General features: G+C 40.6%; 1 protein-coding gene and 1 long non-coding RNA gene across 13 annotated transcripts in view; one reads left to right on the top strand and one right to left on the bottom strand.

Annotated features, from left to right (window-relative positions):
- Positions 1 to 16578, top strand: part of ARHGAP12 (Rho GTPase activating protein 12) — a 73585-nt gene extending 57007 nt beyond the window's left edge. For 2 of the 10 annotated variants that reach the window (XM_082193762.1, XM_082193767.1), the window contains 14 exons: positions 549 to 674; positions 3397 to 3465; positions 3709 to 3783; positions 5080 to 5141; positions 5974 to 6055; positions 6717 to 6821; positions 7095 to 7193; positions 9153 to 9255; positions 9679 to 9798; positions 11972 to 12070; positions 12982 to 13059; positions 14235 to 14369; positions 15410 to 15512; positions 16071 to 16578. In XM_082193762.1, coding sequence (XP_082049888.1) covers positions 549 to 674; positions 3397 to 3465; positions 3709 to 3783; positions 5080 to 5141; positions 5974 to 6055; positions 6717 to 6821; positions 7095 to 7193; positions 9153 to 9255; positions 9679 to 9798; positions 11972 to 12070; positions 12982 to 13059; positions 14235 to 14369; positions 15410 to 15512; positions 16071 to 16245 — 1431 coding nt within the window. In that variant the 3' untranslated portion in view covers positions 16246 to 16578. The remainder of the gene's footprint in view (positions 1 to 548; positions 675 to 3396; positions 3466 to 3708; positions 3784 to 5079; positions 5142 to 5973; positions 6056 to 6716; positions 6822 to 7094; positions 7194 to 9152; positions 9256 to 9678; positions 9799 to 11971; positions 12071 to 12981; positions 13060 to 14234; positions 14370 to 15409; positions 15513 to 16070) is intronic. The other 8 variants (XM_082193766.1, XM_082193771.1, XM_082193765.1 and 5 more) reach the window with 5 other exon arrangements.
- The window catches only part of LOC309515721, a 37945-nt gene continuing 30021 nt past the window's right edge, over positions 14378 to 22301 (bottom strand). For 2 of the 3 annotated variants that reach the window (XR_014212625.1, XR_014212627.1), the window contains exons 4-5: positions 18095 to 18185; positions 14378 to 14797 (exon numbers count right to left, since the gene is read on the bottom strand). This is a non-coding gene — a long non-coding RNA (uncharacterized lncRNA). Of the gene's footprint in view, positions 14801 to 18094; positions 18186 to 22301 lie in introns of all 3 variants that reach the window. The other variant, XR_014212626.1, reaches the window with a different exon arrangement.

Here is a 22301-nt window from a genome sequence, read left to right as displayed (position 1 = left end):
TTCCAGTTTTTCATTTTTTAACTATCAGGCTAATTTTTCTTTGTAGCTATTTCCCTTCCTGTAAAGTTGCTTCCTTTAAAATTAAACCTGTGTACATGAAGACTTGAATAGAGTCCATAGTGGGTGGGATATATAAGGGCCTCATGTGTCTCCATCCTTGGTTCTGCATGGCTTTATCCCTGGCATGCCTTGACACAGTGCTTTGGGTTTAGATTCCCTTTGGCATGCATTATGAATACCTTTTGCTGAATATTCAGGTAGCTGGTTGGAAATCCTTCATATCTTGATGCGAGTGGGGCCATTACACTCCAGAGCCCTTATTCAGGACTAAAAGCTGTGGCATGCTGCAGTGCCCCAGGCCCCTAGGCAAACTTCTGTTGACTATTTCAGAGGAAAGAGATGACACATGGCAGGAAGTGTAGCCTTTCTCTTTGCAGGTTTGTATATGTGAAAGCAGCTAAGAGTGGATTGCACGTGCTTCACCTGCCTTTGTTTTAGTACAATACATTTACAGTGTATGGATTTCCTTCTGCTTTCTTTTTTAATAGTTTAATGCTTCACCACAGCAGCAAAGAGAGATTATTAAAAGCAGGAGTCTGGACAGGAGGCTACAGGAACCAATAGTTTTAACAAAATGGAGGCACAGCTCGATTGTGTTGGACACTAATGACAAGGTAGGAATGTCCTAAAGAACATACTGGAGTCTGATCAGTTGCCGTGTATTATTTATTATGTGTATATTTTATTTTACTGTGCACTAAAAAAGAAAAGAAAAACACTGGTGCAAAATGGTTAGGTTGATCCCTGTAAGTTACATACAGTGCAATCCTATAAGTTGTCTACTCAGAAGTAAGTTGCACTAATTACTCCCAGATAAGTGGGTGTAGGGCTGCAGTCTTAGCCTGACTAATTGTGTTTTCAGCGAAATAATTATTGTACAGTTATGTTTGTAATATATTCTTACATTAATGTAATATATTCTTACATTAATGTAGATTGTTTACTTCGTGTTAGATTCAGAAAAACCATTTATTTCAAATGTGCTCTTATTAAAGCAAACTTTGCTATGACAGGCTGTACTTGTTTTCTCCTAAAGAAGTCAGTGGTACAGAACCTGCCTTGTACCCCTGATAATGGAGTTGCTAGCTTTTGGAATTGGGTCCCTACCTCCACCGTCTTCCCAGCAGCAGTTTTAATATTTTGCCCTGAGCTCAGTGGCCTGATTTTTTTGAAGTCATGCAAAGTCATAGTTAAGCAGGAGCTGGAAAGAGGCTCAAGTGAGCCTCAGGTTCATGTGGTTTTCCCTTCCCTCTGCTCCTCCTGTGTGACCAGGAACAGTAGTTCAGCACTGTTTATTTTCAATTTCCCCAAAGCTTGTCTCATTGTATGCCTCCCTGGCTTATGATTTAATAATCAAGTCTGGACAGCTTCAAAACAAAGCCAATTTCAGACCATGAGTTATGAAATCGGCTTGTTAAATTAACCTGAGTTTGTTATACACCATGATACTTGGTTTGCATGCAATGGCAAGCCAATATTCAAGGAAAATAAAAGTAAACACAGTCTACCTCCTGGCCATATGGAAGGAGTGGGGAGGGGCAAGGTTTCCTAAGGCTAATTCCAGCTTGTGCATGATGCACTAAACCATGGTTTGGTGTACATGGCCACCAACTGCAACATTTTTATTTGGTTAGACATCATTTATATGCTGCTTTCGTATCTAAAAATAAATAAATCTCAAGGCACAGTCTATGTAAGATCAAGATTACAAACAATAAAAAAAAAATTTCAGACAAAGCAATGGGAGCAAGAATGACCAAACAGTAAAGCAACAGGCACCAGTGCAAAGCAGCAGATGTCGCCTGTCCCTCTGGTTCTGCAGTTATATGAAAAAGTATGTTTTGGAACTGTCTCCTGCAACTGAAGTAGTGAAGAGGCCAGATATGTTTCTTTAGGGAGAGGGTTGCATAATGTGGAACCCACTAATGAGAGACAATTGTGTTAAAGCAGTGGTGGCCAAACTTGGCCCTCTAGCTGTTTTTGGGCAACAACTCCCATCATCCCTAGCTAACAGGACCAGTGGTCAGGAATGATGAGAATTAGCTGGAGGGCCAAGTTGGGCCACCACTGTGCTACAGTCTCCCACAGTACCACTACTGCATGTGTGTGAGAGAGTGTAACTGGTGCAAAGTCTCCAAAGATGGCCATTGGGCAGAATCATATGGGAACAGGAGGTCCTTGAGATATCCTAGCAGAAGACAATAAGGGCATCAAAGCTCGGGAGGGACGACGACCGTGATAGTCTTTTGGGTTGTGGCCCCCTGTTTGTGCTCTCTCCAGTGAAGCCTGCTTGACACTGGCATAAACAACTCTTCTTCCAGTCTGTTTTGTTGGATGTTTAAATTGGTTTGCTTTGTTGTAGTTATGGTATGTGTCTCTATTGTGGGGGGTTTGGGCAGTGGTATTGCTTTTAGAATTTTATCAGAAAAATGATTTTTTTGCTGCTATCCCTGTACTGGATGTTTTTATACTGTAAGTTTCCTCAAGACAGTTTTTAGTAGAAGGAATCTAAGAAACAGAATTTGCAAAGATGAATCTGTCCAAAGATGGCAAGGGGTTTGAGTAAAAAAAAAAAAAAGGAACTGGCAACAAAATGTTGCATCCTGGAGATCACATGTTCACAGCCATGCCCTTCTCTGATCTGGTTTTCCATTCCACCCTTGACCCCAAGTCAAGTTAGCATTCTGTGGTTAGTGACTGCACAAGGGCAGTTCTTGGGGTCCTTCTCTCGGGGTTTTCCCATCGGGCTTCTTGTACATTTCTGCCCTGTCTTCTGTTTGTGTATGGGTGGTGCCATTTTGGCTACATAAGTGTTGGTGCTTATGTCTTAATATCAGAAATACAGGGAATTGCCTTTTAATGCCCAAGTTTACAAATCTTTTCAGTACTAAAGAAACTGAACAAGAGTTTTGGATGGAGATAGGTATGAATTTCAGGAACCTTTAACCTGTCCTCAAGCATAAAGAGAATTTCTCTTGGTAACATAGTTGCCAACAACACAGGAAAAGAAACTTCACTACAAAGCAGTTCTTTCTGTATCAGCTATCCCTGCAGGAATTGTATTCTGCTTTTTAACAAAGAATGATCATTGGCCTGCCTTCAGGAAACATGTCTCCACTTTCTTTCTAACCCCCTTAATATTTCAAGTTAGCAGATTTTTTTTGGGGGGTGTGTGGAATGCATAATTTATGCATAATTCAAAAGCTTGACACTCTCCAAGGATGCAAATCAGTTCTGATTAGATGACATTGGAATATACATTATTTTATTATGTTCAAGATAACAGACTCTATGGAGCAATAATGATATATTAAAATAGTTCTTGTATTTTTACAGTTGCCAACTAATTCTTCTGATCCTCTCTTGCCTAATCCTGCGTATTTGTTCCCAACACACCATGAGCAAGTTAGTATCTGACATATGATTTATCTATAGATAGTATTGGTAGATAATTAAATTTGTGCAAGGAAAAAACTGTACTAGAAAAATTAATGAAAGGAATGACTGCTTTAATTTGAACATAACTCATTGTCATTCCAGTATCTCAGTATCAGACACATTTTCTGTTATGTCCAAATTCTGTAAAGCTTAAGGAGATTCTACTTTATTTCTGTGTTATAAATATTTCAATACATCTTTATTCCTTAGGATTCTCCGGTTGCTTCAAAGACCGCTTTTCCTGAGAATGAGTATTCTCCTTCCTCACCAAAGCATCAAGCCACAGTCAGTATAAATATTGTCATACACAGATTGTTGAGCTCACTAGTCTGAGGCAAATCCATGGTTGTTAATGTATGCAGAACATTGTTACACATCACATAGTGGATCATTCTGTGTCAGGAAAGAGATTGAAGCCGCTTCTTGTCTTGGGCCTTCTCAATGTAATCAACTTCAGCAGCTTCTAGAGCAGTATTTAGAAGATGCATATCTTCTGTTGACTTGTAAGATATATAGGATTTAGTCATGTCCCCAGCATTGTTGAACCAGGCAGCTTCATAAGAACACTGTGTTCAAATAGATCAGCAGAAAATGGAGGTAGTGGTGTTATCCAGTCCTCCTTAAAGGAGGCATTTTGTCCTTTTTTAAAGCAGCCTTGTTGGCGGCCCCTCACAACATTAATAAACACAATACTGCTTTTCCATATTGCAGTCACTGGCAATCTACTTTTTATCCTGTGACCCAGTTAGATAACATCAGTCACTAGCAGTTTCTCTCACCTTGATAGGGAGGTCTGCCTGATACTTTTGAAATCTGTGTTACAAAGGAAGAGTGTATAGTTTGAGTTCTTACAGCCGAGTCTTACAAAATGCCCTTGTACACTATTACTTTAGATCAGGCCAGGGAACCTGTGACCCATCAACCCCAGCCAGCATGGCCAGTGGTCAGGGGTGACTATCAGTGTTTACTTGAGATGGATAAAACAGACTCAGTAAAGCGTCTCAATGAATTTCTTGTTTTAAAAACTCGCTCAGCAGCTAAATCACATAGCATCTGATAAATAATAACAATTAGTTAAGGTGCAGATAATACCAGGTGTAGACAACTGCATTGCATTTCTGATGAATTTGGCAATCTGTTTTGTCAAGCAGACACAATTTTTAGGAGCACGCTGTTTACCACAAATAAACTGTGAAAACAGAAATGCTTCAGATATTGAGAATATATAGGTTTTGTTTTTAGGCTACAAATAATGAACAGATGTAAGCAGGTAGGTTACACCAGTTTAAAAAAGTGGCTTAGTAACATTAGTTAAAAATCTGGTTTAGCACATTTAAGGCTGCAATCCTATACCCACTTATCTTGGAGCGAGCCCCATTGAATTTAGTCATCTTACCTCTGAGTAGACACATATAGGATTGTGCTGTTAATGTTAAGTTCAAGGAACCACGTCTCTGCAGTTCAGGTGGCAGCTATTTAGCTCTTCTTGAAAGTAGTTGTGGAAGGAAAGAGATTATTTTCTAATTTAAAGGAATAACGAGCTGCTTTTAAAACTGATTTTCCGTTTGTTCTCTTCCCCAGGACCAAGAGAAGTATGGATTATTAAATGTGACAAAGATTACAGAAAATGGGAAAAAAGTTCGGCAAGTATCTCCAGCACACTTCTAAGTTTTGACGTTTAGGTATTTTAAATTTGGTCAGGCAAACATTCAACCATCAAAGCAATGTAAGGTTGCAAGTGGGTTACTTGTCAGCATATTTATATGCAAAGAAACCCTGTTTCAGTGAAACTTAAAGGAACTGATCAGCATTTTAAAGCCTGCAACCACACTCACCACAAGGAACATGTTTAGGAAAGCAATTTTAAGTTTCTTCTGTCAGTATTACTTGGATTTTCTGGGGAAGTTTTCTGGAAGTGAGATAAATACAACATTTTTGCAGTGTTATTGGTTGAAGCCAATCTGTAGTGGCTCTCTTTGCAACTGTTAGGGTTCTAAACGGAGTATTTTAATGTAAGAGAATAAATAGAATAAGCCTGGCTACATATTGCACATACAACACACAAACGTGATATAGTGTGTGCTGTAAGTTTGAGCTACTGTGGCTCAGGCCCATGCTGGTGGGTGGGGACAGATGGGCACACTGGCCCCAGGCTTTGGAGGGCACAGCTGGCCAGGGGCCCCTGCCAGGAACCAGATGCCTTTTTGTTTGAATTTATAGCTTTATTCCCACCCCAGGCCTCAGACAAGCTTTGTACAGACAAGCCAGATGTGACTAGTTAGTCTCAAAATAAAGGATTGATTTTATGTAGCATTCCTGTTTCGGTGATTTCAGCAAGCCAAATTGGCCTTTTGTCAATAACAGCTATACCTGTAGACACAGTAATACAAAGGGTCATTTGTCAAGCACCACTGGGCAGTCTCAGTTATTTGATCAATCTCCTTGACTGTGTACAATTGCCTACCTCTCCTACAGAAAAAACTGGATGTCATCATGGGCTGTATTGCAAGGTCCCTCGTTATTGTTTACCAAGACTCAAGGAGGTGGGACTAGCTGGGTAAGTACTGGAAAGTTACTGTATTTTCAGACTCCTCCCCCTCATCTCTACTGTTAATGCAACCATGTGGAGATAACCGTGCATTAATGCAGTACAAGCGATTGCAGGGTGGGGGTTAAAACAAGCAGCTCCACCTAGTGGAGAAGCTTTGTTCTGTATGAAGTGGCCCACAGCCGTGGCACAAAGAAGTGACTCTTTTAAACTGATGGAATTCAAAATGGGGCTTTGTAAGCACTCCCAAGCCATCTGAAATGCCCATCTTTCCCAAGGTTGGTTAAGACAAGACAAAAGTATACCCCTTGTCCAGGCTACTAAACGTCAATAGCCAACAGGGCCATGGTGGAGACAAGTGTTGCCATGGGAATTTAGGAATATAATACAGGCAACTTCCAGTTCACGCAGGGGTTATGTTCCAAGGCATCATGTGTTTATGTGAAAGTGTGTGTATTTGAAACACCATTGAAAAAGCCTGCAAACCGCTGCTCCACTCCCTTTTGTGACTTTTCGGGTGACTTCTGAGTTCAGCGTGATGCACGTGTGCCCGGTTGCACACATGTTGGACACACCAAAAACAGTCATTGTCTGTATGGGCAGGTTGTGCAATGTCTGGGGCAGGGAAGCCCTCTAAAAACAAATTGGCAATGTTTGTTTTTCCCTCCAGAAGTTTGGGGTCAACCAATCCAAGCCAGAGTTCACAGTGGATCTCAGGGGTGCATTTGTCGACTGGGCTTCTAAGGAGAAATCTAGCAAGAAGAATGTGATTGAGGTGACTGTTTTCGCCTAACTTTATTTTGGGTACTTAACATGACCCTAGAAAAAATGGGTAATGAGTTAAGCATTTTACAACAACTATTTATGACAAACCTTTTACAGTCTTAGAAATGTGAATATTTAAGTGGCATATAAATGTCTTAAACTGTCGGGTTTTCTTAGAATAGATAGAGTATAATAAAGTAATTGACCTAGTGGTCGGGTATTTTGGAGCAGCACATAAAATATGTACTTCCATTCTAATGCCCAGATTTCTTTTGTTTTAAAGCTGAAAACACGGCAAGGAACTGAATTATTAATCCAGTCGGATAATGACATTTCTGTAAATGAATGGTTTAAAGTTCTTAATTTTGCTATCAGTAACCAGGTATGTACTTAGATTATAAACTTTTTATCTGCAAACCATCATAAGTTATTGCTCTCCCTACCACCATTCCATTTCTCCCTCTTGCTTGACTGTTTGATGAATACTTCAACCTGAAACAACTAACTAAACCACAATATAGGACCAAAGCAGCACTTGCTCTGGAATTTTGAGACACATCAGTGGATGAGGATTGTTTTTAGAATGTTTTTAATGATTTGTTTCCCGCCCTGGGCTCCTTTGGGATGAAGGGTGGGGAAACTGAATAAGATGATGATAATAAAAATAAGCTAGTGAGATCATCATCTTTATTATGGCTAATAGAGGAAAAAAATCATCACCTCAAATAACCACAGAATATATTTTTTGAAAACTAAAAAGATATTCCTGTAGTTCTAATTGAGGGTTGTGTCCAATTAATGCTTAATGTACCTAAATTAGCCACTAATTTCAGTGGGTCTACTCTGAGTAAAGTTTAGTTGACTGCAAACCACAATAAGAATATAATTATAGATAAAAAATTGTTCAAATGTTGAGATTCAAAAAGGAACATTATCTAGTTCACGGTTTATGTGGAATATGAACTAGATATTTCTAGCTTATGTCCTGAAGTATATATATACTGTGTGAGCTGAATTGCAGCCAGGTCTTCAAGACTTGTTTGGACCATTTCTTTGTCCCTTGATACAGTCCAATATTATTTTGGGATTGAGAAGAGGCATGTACAGATGTATGTATTGCTGTACTACAATTTCCAAAGAATCCCTGCAGTAGTGTTTAGCATGTGGCATTGATAAACTTGTGGCATTGCACCTAATGATCTTGTCACTGCTGCATATACAAATTGATTATTGAGATACTCAAATGTCTACCAGTTTTGTCCCAAGTGGACAAATATGTCTTGTACAGATTTATTGGTGTTTCAGTTTTGCTTGGTCTGTTAAAGATTTGATTTAGCTACTGAAGAAAAGGACCTTCTTAAGCAGGAACCTGTTTTTGCACTTTCTGTAGGCTCTGAACTGCTATTGAGTGATGCATATATCTGTAGTTCCTTTTGTACCTTTGTTCTGAATGCCTCCTGAATTTCCAGGGTTAAAGATGATTTTTTCTCTGATTTACAAAGAGGAAATAGGTTAGGGTAGAGAGGGTTAAAACTGATTTATAGCTTTCTAACTAGAAAACTAGTTTCTATTTTCTTAGGCTTATACATAGTAAATCTGTGGGTGCTCAGAGCAGCGAATGTGGACAGTTAACTATTTTGTTGATCGACTTACTTGAGAAGGAAAAGTGCTGGCTTTTGCAATCCTAGAAGGAATTTTAGAGTGGAGAATCATGGTGTTTCAGTATTAAGGTTAAACAATTAAGTTGCTTACTAATAAAATAACTGGCAGTTTGCTTGAAATGCTGCCCCAAACATCATGTTCCAGGTACGTAGCTTTACTGGGACACTGCCAGTAGCTTTCCCAGTTTGCACAAGATTTGCCTGGCATTAACTAAATGATTCCATTAGCATCAGACGTTTAGCCGAGAGAGTCAGTAGAGCTTTGTTAGGTTGACTTAACTGTATAGTTCTGATCTTTTGCTTGAGAAGACTTTTGCCAACAGGTGTTTCCAGAGTATGAAACCACCAAGACCAATTTTCAGTACATATTACACCGGTGTTGCATCTTTTTCATACTTTGTACAAACAAGAGTGATTAATTTGCTTGCAGCAGTGCCAATTCTGCTTGCAAAAGTGATTTACAGATACCATGTGGATAGGGAGTCCATTGGAAATCTATATTCAATTGGAAAATGAAAACGGCTTCAAAATAATTTTATCAGTTTCATGAAATCATGTGTTAGTAATTTTGAAATCATCCTAATGGTGTTCTATGAAGGATATCACACTTTAAAAAATAAAGAAAAGCTGTTAAGCTTGATAGCAACAAAGACATTGAATCCTTTTCTTATTCTCAATAGACAGTAGAGTCTGATGAGCCATTCGATGATGAGGTGCCGGATTCTCCTGGGGTGGAAAAACAGGACAAAGAAAAGGACCATAAAGAGTCAAAAAAACTTCGTTGTAAGTTTAAATTCAGAGTAAATGCCTATGCTTCCCTCCAGCAGTAATGCCACCACTGGCCACTTCTGCCTGCTGTTTGGTCAGGGGCATCACCAGCAGAGACCAGCAGGGCTGGGCAGAAGATTTCTCTCTCTCAACTACGCCAGCTCCATGGCAGATTGGATTGCATTATAAATCAGTCACTTGAGTTGGCTTTGAGGCAGAGCGCAGCTCTAAGTTGAGCAAGTGAAGAGAAGAAATCATTCCCCCTCTCTGCCATAAATATTTGCAACTTGCCTAGTGGCTGCTCTTATAGTTGATATTCAGATTTGATATTATGTTGCAATTTCACCTTCAGCACAGGATATGTTTTATAAATTAGGACAAAATAGCTTAAAACACTCCAGTTTTTTTATATGCAGCTTGCTTGTTTTTCGTTTGCAGCAATAAAATTATCTGGCAGCATTGATGCTTCAGAACAGAAAAAGACCAAAACGAAACTGAAGAAATTTTTAACCCGCAGACCCACATTGCAAGCAGTCCGTGAAAAAGGCTATATCAAGGGTAAGCTTTTTGTTTTCAATATTTGTAATAACCCTTGGCTAGCAGATTATTAATATCAATTTCTTATGTCTGAGTAGGATAGCTATTTCCTCAGGAAATAGCAGTGACCTTGGTTGCTTGCAGCATTAATTTTTTAAATCCTAGATAGCTGCACACTGAAGATCCATGTTGAGACTAAATTCAAAAGAATTTTTCAAGATAAAAATAAATGCTATAGTCTTCCCAGTGAAGAGTCTTTGTAATCTCTCTGTCCACTCAGAAAGAAAACATTAAGCATGAAGTTCAGCACAAGCATGCTTTCCATTTTTTAGAGGAGTCCTCAACTTTAAAATATTTGGTGTTATATGGTTCTTGTTTCTGCTTCCACAGCTGGTTTTGCTGTTCTTCTTTCTGTATGTCTGGACAAAAAGAGACTACTTGCAGCATGGGGTTGTGATTGGGCTTACCTGGCGTGGCTTTCACTTATACATTCCTATGTGGAGGGAGAATATCTTCTCCCATTAGTTCCCACAAGGACTTTCTTTGTCCACTGTAGTCCTGGTAAAGAGGGAATAAAATAACAGACACCCAAGACAACCACAACACATCCTGTGACATAACACATTTGTTAGTCTTTGTTTTTACTGCAACAAAATAACATGGCTTCTCTTCTGGAAATCTTCCAGGAAAACGGTGATACAGCCCTAAGAGGAAATAGCCAGCTTCGCAGTATTTCTTAGCTCTCCCCACCTCAAGGGTATCTTACGTCCCTAGGAAATACAGCCTTTGAAGTGTCCACATTAAAGACCAAAAACAGTATTATTCTGAGGATTACACTTAACATATTTGTGTCCTTGAAGCTCTAAGGCTAATTGGGTTGAGAGAAAATACTTTTCTCAAGACAACCCAGGATGTTGCACAGACAGTCCCTTTCTGTATCCATATATGGATCTGTATACAGATGTTTTCAGTAAGAAATGTAACACACTATCCATCCGATCACACTTTTTCCTTTGCAGGGATGCAGTGTCAGGCTAGACTTGTCACTGAGCAGAGGAGATGTGCCACCTTGCCAAAAATCAGTTTGTCTTCCAGGTTGTGTGCTCTCACCCTGCTACTGGTGGTGGTGAGGACTGCTAGAAAGTTGGGCAAGTTTTCTGGTTCCACAAATTCTAAGGTCTCTTTCATTTCCCCCAATTCTGGTCAAACTTAGGAGCAACCTCTCAACTCAGGAACAACTTCTGAACTGCATGCCATTCTCAGAGGATATAAGGGTTTTTTTGAAACTGCTTTTCTCTGGAAATATTACAAGTCAGAACTATAATTGGTCTAAAGTTCAGAAGACGTCAGGGTCAGACTTAGGTCATTCTGTCATCTGTTGCCAAATAGGAGCCCAATCTTCTTGTGAAACTGTTTCACACAAAATTCCCTACAAAAAACCCCAAGTCCTTTCAAAAACCTGGAATGAAGGAAGGGGGAGTCTTTCCACACAGAGGGGAGGTTATGTTTTTGAGTATGGGTCTTAAGTGCTGTGCCTCATTTTGTCTCTTTTCGCATGCCAACATTTCAGCTCACAAGCAGAAGAGAAAAGGTAGCAGATTTCTCATTCTGATCTATATGATGCTGCAGTGGAGCTTCAGGGATGTCATCTAGCTTCCAGCAAAGGGGAGAGATCAGCTTCCTATAAAAATAAGCTAGCTGCTCATTCTGGCTATATGCCTTCAGAGGCCCAGAGCATCACATTACAGTCTTTCACTAATTTAAGATGTGGAATTGAGGGAAGATGTACAGCAGTGCTGACCATCTTTTGTTGCTGGCTGATTTCCTGCTTTGCATGGAAGCAGATAAGTTAAGCAGCAGAAACAGCACCTGGAGAGAAGGAGCGCTCTCTCTCTCCCCCCCCCCCCAAGGCTTAAGGGCCAGGGAGCAAACAAGTACAACCCCAAGTACCTTCTGAAAGGATGGCCCTTTTCTGCAAAATGAAATAACCTGCTAGAGTACAGTTCAAAAGGTGTCACAGTGGCTCAAGAATGGGCCATGTCAATATCTTGCTGCCTGCTAGCAAGACAAGGCTGGTTGGGAATCCCCTCCCCTCCAGTTGGTACTGTTCTTGTTGGAAGCCCTGTTCACTCTATATAGTTCTGAGAAGTTCAGCTCAATCACTTGTAAACTGCTTTCTTTCCCTGTTTTTCAGATCAAGTGTTTGGCTGCAATCTAAACAGCTTGTGTCAAAGAGAGAACAGCACTGTGCCAAAATTTGTGAAACTGTGTATTGAATATGTTGAAGAACATGGTAGGTAAAACTTTTTAATATTAATTTTTTTTAAGTAACTGGTTAGAAGCTTAGTAAAAATTTCACATAGGACATGTGACTACTATAGACACATATCTGGGCATAATGTACACTCTGTGAACCATAAAAATCGTTTCTAAGCCCTTTTCCTCCTTAACTGCTGGAAATGACTTGCTTAGAAACTTTAGAATCTTTCCATTTTTAACTATTCCTATACAACTGTGTTTTAATGCTTTATAGTGCAATCATGGCCTACTCAGAAGTATGTCCCCCTGAGTTTAATGAGAGTTACTTCCAGGTAAGCATGTAGGATTGCAGCCTGATTGTGTTCCTTCTGCTATTCCAAAAGTAGAGGCACAGTCTACAGCTTCAAAAAAGAAATGCAAGAGTATGTTGTAATAACAAGTTTGTTTAAATACCTTGTTGACCTCCAGAATAGCTCACTTTGCCACATAGATTTAATTTTAACAAGTAGACCGAACTTTTCAAAGCGTTAGCAGAAGCAAACTTCTCAGTCTATTTGAGCACCGGCTGCTGCAGCAATGGAGAGGTCGAGGATGACTGACAGTGTACCCCACTCTTGATGGCTGCCTGCTACCACCATCTGTCCAGTTAAGCTTTGAAATGCTGGGCAAAATTACTAACTTCAAGAGATTCTAGGAAAAGCAACAACCCCAACACTAAAGGACAATTGGAAGCCCATTGTGACAGACTTAAGGAGGAGTTTGTCAGCAAATGCTGAATATTGTATAATTCTTCTTGTTTATGAAAATTATATCACCTTTTTGAAGGGGAGTAATCATTTCTTTTTGTTGTTGTTGCATTTTATTAAAATAAATGTTGTTCAATCTAAACATATGAATTTACACCTATAAACCACTTACTGTACAAAACTTTAAAATTTGTTCTAGGATTGGATGTTGACGGGCTGTATAGAGTTAGTGGCAATCTTGCAGTAATACAGAAGTTGAGATTTGCTGTTAATCATGGTAAGTTGCTATACGTAACAATTAGTAGTTTGCAGTGTTAACACTAAATTTATTTAGTTCTTAGCATCTGTAACGTACCAATACATCAACTAACAAATTATATTTTGTTTATGAAATACTGTATAAGTTTTTGGAGGAGGAAAACAAGGAAAAAAATATTCTGAATCCCAGAAGCCAGAACAGCAAGAGGGATCTGGCTTCTGGCATAGCCTCCGAAGCCTCTCCCGGGCAGCGGGATGAAGGCTCCCCCTGACCGGAAGAGGCTGTGTGCAGCTAAGCTGCCCTCTGTCCCCTCCCACAAAAGCCAGCCAAGAGCCACGCACTCTTTAAAGGGAGTGTGGCTCTTGCGGGCTTTTCTACACGGTGGGAAAAGGACAACCTGTCTCTGATGGGCTGCCCTTCTCCCTCCTTGGGGAAAAGCCCCCAAGACACGCTAGGCATGGCTCTTGGGGGCTTTTTGGGGAGGTGGGGGAAGGGACAGAGCCCCGCGCTCTGCCCCTTCCCCCATCTCCAGCAAGAGCCGCGCAAAAGCCCCCAAGAGGCACACACACACTAGGTACGGCTCTTTAAAGAGCATGTGGCTTTTGCGGGAGATTTCCCCCACCTCCTGCAAGAGCTGTGCGAAGCCTCCGCAGGGCAGCGGGGAGCCTTCATCCTTGTGTGCTGCGGAGGCTTCACGGGCTATCCCAGAAGCTGTGCAGCGCTCCCTCTCCCTGTTCTGGCTTCGCCACGCAGCCTGCATTCACTCCATAAGACGCACACAACACTTTCCCTTACTTTTTAGGAGGGAAAAAGTGTGTTTTATGTAGCGAAAAATATGGTAGGTTTTTAATCTTTAACATATGTGTGTGTGCATATACAGTCATACCTCAGGTTGCAAATGTGATCCGTGTGGGAGGCACGTTCACAACCCGGAGCATCTGCGCATGCATGTGATGCAATTGGGTGCTTCTGCACGAGCGCTGAAACCCGGAAGTAACCCGTTCCGGTACTTCTGGGTTCGGTGTGGTCCACAACCCGCAGCGTTTGTAACCCGAGGTATGACTGTGTGTGTGTGTGTGTGTGTACACACACACACACACACACCCCTTCATACCTTGTTTGAACATTTTATTCTAGAGTAAGAACTGTGATGGCTCATGTAGCTAAACACTCTAATACCGTATCTGTTTCAGATGAAAAACTGGATTTGAATGACAGTAAATGGGAAGATATCCATGTGATTACAGGAGCTCTGAAAATGTTTTTTAGAGAACTGCCAGAACCACTATTCACTTACACTCATTTCAATGACTTTGTTAATGCAATCAGTAAGTATATGCTAAAGAAGCCTTCCACCCTAAGACAACTGTATAGCAACTTCAGAACTACGGCCATGTCAGACAGTTATACAAAAATAAGATACTGAGTTGCAAAATCAGGAAGCGCCCCCCCCCATTCAAATTTCACCTTGGTCATGACCTCTCTAGGATTGTGGCTTAAACAAATCACAATCTGTTGGCCTCAGAACTTCATACTCATCTGCAGCGTTAGGATAATACTGATCTACTTTGCAGGCTATTGTTAGGATTGCAACACGATTATGTATGGGAAGTGCTCTGAACATTCCTTAAAGTTGGACTGCACACCTGTGGCTCTCCAGATGTTGGAATCCAGCTCTCATCAGTCTTAGCCAGCATAGGCAATGGTTGGGGAGGTGCTATTCAGCAAGACCTGGAGGGCTGAAGGTTAGCCATTCCTGCTGAAAGGAAACAACAGAAAGCACTTAAGTGGGTAGGTGCAGAGAAATGATGAAAATCAAATTCCTTTCCATTTTCAAAGTGAGGCAAATGGTCAAGCAGTGCACTATATTATGCAGAGCACATATCCAAGCAAAATGAATATGAAATTCAAACTGTGTGGATATGGCCCACTCTTTTTAAAATTCCTTTTGTTTTGAAACATTACTGAACATGATTTTCAATATAATGAACAATTACACATGAACATGCACACACATTTAATTAAGCTATTTCACACATGTGGGTGAATCACTTCCTTATTTTCTTAGCTTTTGTAAACAGGGAGAAGTGTAAATATACACCTAAGAGGGACAGTTACTTTTTGTAGTGAACTGCCCATTCCCAAGTTTCATTTAAGCCAAGTTCCACAGCAATAAGATGCTGTAGAAGTCTCAGGAGTCAATTCTGCAAGACGCAAATGCATTTCCTCTAGTTTTGTTGTTGTAGAATGGCTATGTTCACTATGGCCACTAGGTGGTAATATGCATTAGCTAATGTCCTTGCAATCAAACCATAAACAGTGAAAAGCAATGTGCTTAAAAGTTCTCTCTCCCCCTCTCCCTCTCCAGAACAAGAGCCTAGACAGCGTGTTCATGCTGTAAAAGAGCTGATTAAACAGTTGCCAAAGCCAAATCAAGATACCATGCAGGTGCTCTTCAAACATCTCAAGAGGTAAGTAGTGCATGGAAGAAAAATGTGGCTCGGTCTGTTTTTCACATCCACAAATGAAGAAACATGATGAAATCACGTTTCTATTTTGCTCTGGAGGTCACCTTGCCCAGCCAGTCCCAGCCCCCTTGTGCCTGCCTTCTAGAAAAACAAGTTCAAGCGTTGCTTTTTTAAACTCAGTTTTGTGTAAATTTGTGGTGGGAAAAAGGGGCCAGAGCTATAAAGGGGTTTAGCTGTCTGTGAGAGGTCTTGATGTGCATTGGTGCTGATATATGTGGCTGCATGCTTCCCCAGGGAGAAATGGAGACTGATCATGCTGCAAAGTTCCAGAAGGATACAAAAAGTATGCGCAGGCTTCATTCATTTTGTAATCTGAGAAAGCATCCTGTGAATGTGACAATTGCTTAGTTGAAGCTGTTTGCACATATCAGTGTTTCTGGATTAGGATACCTGCATGCAGAATTTCATTAGGGAAGTTATTATGCTATCTGCCTTCTCGTTTGTGATATGAATTTGTGTTGGAAGTTCAGTGTTTGCTCTCTTTCCCCTCCTCTCTCTCAGAATTGTAGAAAATGGAGAGAAGAACCGAATGACCTATCAAAGCATAGCCATAGTCTTTGGTCCAACCCTGTTGAAGCCAGAGAAAGAGACTGGCAACATAGCCGTTCACACAGTGTATCAGAACCAGATTGTAGAATTAATCCTACTGGAATTGAACTCCATCTTTGGACGCTGAATTTCTCCGGTGGAACTGGCCTTAGTAGGAGAACAACTTGGTTTCGGCAGAAACTGCACCTCTTTTGTACATTTATGCATTTGTGGACCAAGCAGCAACTTGATGTTTTTTGCACTTTTGTGGGAGAGGGAAGAGTGTGTGATTTGTTTTACCTGGGCTTTTGTGGAACTATTAAAACTTATTTACAGTTCACTTAATGTTGTGAATGTTTCAAGGTTTAAACTGCGTAACTAGTACACACTGGATTCCACGGGGAGAGAAGCTAAGCCTCGATCTCAAACTGGATAACCTGGAATAGCGTTTTAATATTGATTTTTAATTTTAGGTTCACCACTTTGTTTTGGGGAATATAACCCCCATAAACTGACTTTGAAAACCTCCATGGGCATTTTTAGTGAATAATTACATTATATGCTTACGTGTTAAACCTTAAGATCATTCTGCATTCCTATTTGACAGGCTTAAACAAATGCTAACAGTGGCCAGTGTAAATTCCTCACGTGAGGTTTGCTTTTTTATTGTTTGAACTTTGCACATATTCTTGCTGGCTCTCTTGAATGCACACTAGTATTACTTCACACACTGAACTGGTACACGTATCCTGCAGAGGATATGCCATGGTCTGTGATGAACCAGAGCTTTCAACTAATAAAGTTCATTTTTTCAGGATATGTTTTGGGCTACACTTTACCTAAATAGTACCTAACAATCCTAACTGAAGGTTGATTTCCACACTGTACTGAATTATTGTCATGAACCTGTAGTAGTGAAATTGGATGTAAATACAGAATTAATTCCTAACAGTGTTTTTTTTCTTTTTTAAAAATATCTATATACACTGTTGCATATAGTTTCAGAGTACCTCCTTGTCCTACATTTCTAATAATGTGTAGCTAAGTAACTGGTATTGTGATGCCTCGAATGGATGTCTGAGTTTCCACAGAGAAATGGGCTACTTGTGCACTTTTAAATGCTAATTACATCTGCATGCAAATAATTGTAATGCAAACGGTACTGGAAAAATACTGAGTGTGCTTGCTTACATGGTTAATGCACTACAAGCAGAGCCTCTGATTTATTTAATATGTACAGGAGCTACATTAGAGAAATGTATGACAAATTCTGACATCTATAAATAGCAGAAGCCTATGCTTGAATAGATGGATGTTCGGATATAATGAAAATGCTAAATTTCAGGATTCCTTTTTACATTAATAATGTAGACTGATTTGTAAAATAGGTTTCAGATTTTGTTACAGGAGATGTGGTCTGCTGAAGATTTTTTTAAAATGTATTTTTCTAGACTAACCGCTGTATCTGACATTTGCTATGTGGGATCTGAATAAAGAAAATTGTTAGCTGTTTTGGAATTTGATGCTCCAGGTTTGGATGGTATTAGATTGAAGTGAAACTGTGTGTACAAGCTAGCATATCACCTGTTCATTGGTAGCAACTGAATCAGGTACTGATTGTATTAAAATCTCTAAACAGCCTTTTGAAGTAAAAAGTACTCAAAAGTGACATGCAAACAAGAGTGAAACACATAAAACCACTAATTGACTTAATCTGAAAACTACTGCTGGTGTTTGATCCCTGTGAACACAGAGGGCCTGAAAGATTCTTAAATCTTACAGCCTGCTGTGAGCCAGAAAACCTACGTAGGGGAGGCATTCCAAAAGTGTGGCACCACTGCAGAAAAGCCCCTGCTTAATACATTATGAACACAGAAGTTGAAGGAGTGAATTAATTTCTTAAAACATGCTGGAAGAAATCCCCTCAAGGCATTATAAGGAAGTAACAGCATTATACGTTCAGCTCTGAGTTAGCATGTGTAATATACATCACTCACCTTTTTGCCTTAAAACCGATCACAGTATTCTCCCCCAGCTGCAGCTTATTCTTCAGGGAAGTCCCTTGTCAAGCGAATGGCAGCAACTTATCTACAAGGTAACCAGATACGCATTACAGTAAATAATTATTGTCCTCCAGAAGGAATGTTGTTGCATCTGATGAGACATTTCTTGCAAATCACTTGGGCACTCAGGTACAAGAGGGAAGTCAATGAAAATTCCTTTATGCAATATCCTTTATGTACCCCAGTCCACAAATCAGCTATCACTACCTGGATCTTTAGAATATAAGTGAACTAGTATCATCACAATTAAGATTGCCCTGTTACACACAAGTGAAATGGTGTGAAGCAGTGGTTAAAGTGCTACACCAGGACTGGGGTGATGGAAGTTCAGAATCCTACTCGGTTTCGAAGCTCAGTGGGTAGTTACGGAATAGACAATACCTCTTAGCCTAGGCTACCTTACATGTTGTGAAGGCAAAATGGGGGAGGAGAACCAAGGTCTGCTGACTGCACTGGCTGCCAATTAATTTCTGGGCCCAACTCCGTGGTTTACAAAGCCTTAAATGGCTCAAGACTGCAATACCACAAGGACCACCTCTTCCCATATGACCTGACTCAGACCCTGTAAACATAATCTGAGGTTCTCCTTCACATGCCCCCCCCCCCCGGAGAAGTTTCGAGGGCAGCAACACAATAATGGGCCTTTTCTGAAGTGGCTTCCCACCTGTGGAATGCTCTCTCCAGAGAAGCTCAGTTGGCACCTTCGTTGCATATCTTTAGGCACCAGGCAAAAACCTTCCTCTTCACCCGGGCCTTTCACCAGTTAAACAAATTACAACCTTTTAAACCAACCAGGGGTGTCCAAACTTTTTTCAAAGAGGGCCAGATTTGATGAAGTGAACATGTGTGAGGGCCGACCACTGCTGCAGGCACCAGATTAAACCGACCAGCGGGCCAGATTAGGCCCCCAATACCGACTTTGGGCATGCCTGTTTTAAACTTGTGTGTGTTTGTTTTGTTTATTATCAAGTTATGTATTTCTGCATTTTTTATACTGTAAACCACTGGATGAAGGGTGGTATATAACTCAAATAATAATATTTAATTCCCTGAAGGAAAAGAGAGAAATAAATATAGTGAACATCTACACCACCTTTCTAGGTGGCGTGGTACAATTTGATGATTAATGGTCTTGAAAGCTGGTATTGGATATTTCAAAGAAACAAGAGTGGCATTCTACCTGTCCTTAAGCCAACATCATGGAACAGCCCTACTGAAGCAATTTGGCTCAGGTTTCAAGCCAGATGTTGATTCAGTGTTTATTAGTAGACTTGGATCTATTCAGCTATTGCACATGTCCAAAGTGATTTCAGGCCCATGGCTTTAGCCCCTGATCTTCTCCAGTATGTTCAGGTCAAACACCTGCAACAGAGAAGCTGCTTATGCTTGGGTCAGCTTTCTGCATACTTTGGAATTCTGCTTGTGGGCAGAGTCCACACCAGAATCCCTGCTGCTGTCCTGATCCCATGGGAAGCGGGAAAGGGTTGTGTGACAGCAGGGTCTGAAGGTGTGGTCCCACAGGCCCTGCGTGTTGCCTCTTCCTGTGAGTAATGGCTGAGCAGAGTCGTTCAAGGAATTTAGCGGCTGAACTTCTGCTTGAAACCGGTCTTCTGCCAAGTGCTCAGTCACCTTGCCAAAAATAGTAAGTTACGGAATGGCTAGAAAAATTTCAAAATAACTTGGATCAAATTGATAGCTGCTTAATTAGAAACCAAACTTCAGTTTCCTTCAGAATTTCTCCTGTAAAGGAGCAACTGATAATCTCTTGACCAATGGTGTCAGTCTCTGCTCTGATCTGATGCGATAGGTAAAGGTCACATGCCAGCTAAACATCTCCAAGCATCTTGTCAGTTCTGGGATACCAATAATTGGCTCTGACTTGAGCAATTAGCATAAGCAGAGGCTGTAGAGATTGCTAATGACTCTTTTCCTGCCTAATACGCAACAGAGGAAGGACCAAAGAGGAATGATAGATCTGAAGCTTTCTTTGTATTACTGCCAGGTTCAATCACTGGGATTCCTGATTCATAGAATTGCAAAGTTAGAGGGGACTATAAGAGTCATCTAGTCCAACCCCCTGCAATGCAGGAATCATTTGCCCAACATGTCCTTGAACTCACCACCCTGAGATTAAGAGTCACACGTTCTACGAACTGAGCTATGTTCTCAGCAAAGCTGAAAAGACTCATGCTGGACTCTTTGGAGCCACTGCCAGCCACTATAGAGTGGTACCTCGGGTTACATACGCTTCAGGTTACAGACTCCACTAACCCAGAAATAGTACCTCGGGTTAAGAACTTTGCTTCAGGATGAGAACAGAAATCGTGCTCCGGCGGCGCAGCAGCAGCAGGAGGCCCCATTAGCTAAAGTGGTGCTTCAGGTTAAGAACAGTTTCAGGTTAAGAACGGACCTCGGGAACGAATTAAGTACTTAACCCGAGGTACCACTGTAGATGGATTAGACCAGATGGGCCAATGCACTGACTTGGTAGTGTCACATGACATGTCCCACAACTTCCATGACAACAGTTTCCTGAATCTAAATGCTTAAAAAAAAGTGTGTGTTGCAAACTGGTATATATTGTGGCAGGAATTATTTGTTTTCATTGGCATTGACAGGCCTTTACCATTTCTCAAAGGCTTTGTAAATTTTCATTTTCTTTTTTTAAAAAATGAACAGAAAAGTTTATGATTTATTGCAGGGAGAAAACTTGCAAGTCCCACACTCAACTTAAAACACATTGGCACAAATGAGCGTTTTAAAATAACCGGAGTCAGGCATAATGTTTGCAATTAGCATATCAAAGCTGTCAGCTCTATCACATCAGGATCTATTGTCCTGAAGTGTGGCTGTGCTACACTGAGTTTTGCTAACTCAGGCATCGCTTTGTTGGAAATAGCTGCAGTGCTTTCCTTGGGGTGCTGGAAGGGAGGCCACCGATTAGTGACATTCAGAATACCTTGCATTTTGCAAATTATGTAACTTTGTTTAGTCACCATAGATTGTTATGGTGGGTTGGGAACAAGACTGAATTTGATGCTATTTTGACTCGGGGAAGAAATATATGTTTAATCTCTCACTTACGTTTGCTTTAAGCAATACAATCGCTTAAGATCTTTTATGTCACACTAACTCTTTACATGTTCCTTCATTTCACACCCTGGTAGGAGTACCAAAGACCTTTATACACATTCATTTTACGCCCTTGCCTGTATTGTGCCTCTGCAGATTCCTGATTCCCTAACAGTCGTTCATAAAGAGAGCAGGATAGAAGCTGCATGGTCAAGAGTTGCGTTCAGTTTCCCAAAGCTAACTTCTTGGTTCTTATGGTTAAGCTTGAGCACAAATAGTAAGTCGCTTTTCTGTGACTACCCAGCTTTATGCCAAGGCAGAAAAGAGCAGCAATCTGTTGGAATCACTAATTTATATGCCGTAAACTTTGGCTAGGACAAGTTGGACGCAGTGCTCTGAAGAGGGCAGTTGCTGAATGTCTAATGAGGCATTCCAAAGCCACGCAAGAGAAAAAGAGACGCTCCCAGGAATCTTAATGAGCTCCCACAATTGCAACACTGTGTGGATGGAGCAGCTGCTGAGGCCGTTTTCTGCCGGATCAAGGCCTTACAAAACACCCTGTCCCAATAAGAATGGATTAAGTGAATATTTTCTACATTGCAATTTTGCTTAAAGGAAGCATTTGTAAAGCATTCCATTAGAAGGGGGGTGGTGGTCTCAGTCTCCGCTCCCCTTTACCCCTCCAGAGAATAAGCTAGAATTCTGCATTTTGATTGATTTTATTGCTCAAAGAAATTTGATTTTTTAAAAACCAACAACCAAAAAACTTGGCTTTGAACACCAGCTGCATTTTCCATTGCAGACAAATGATTATGCAACAATCCTTAAAAATGTGTTCTACAAAAGCAAGCGTTATGGCACATGTAGAACTGGCTGCCTCTAGCTTTTTTATAATGGGTTGCAGAAAGTTTGTTAATCCATTTAAATCTTGCCCTTTAAATTTATTTACACAAAAGAAACATTTTCTCCGGGGGCGGGGGGGGGAATCAATCTTCTCCCTTCTGCTTCCAAATAACAGATATAACAAGTGACCACTACGAGGACAGCTGCTTAGAAGCCATCAACTTCC

Source organism: Podarcis vaucheri (genome assembly GCF_965113315.1).
Source record: "Podarcis vaucheri genome assembly, chromosome: 12".
Taxonomy (NCBI): domain Eukaryota; kingdom Metazoa; phylum Chordata; class Lepidosauria; order Squamata; family Lacertidae; genus Podarcis; species Podarcis vaucheri.
The sequence above is the reverse complement of the archived record's forward strand: the minus strand, read 5'-3'. Positions and strand labels throughout refer to the sequence as shown.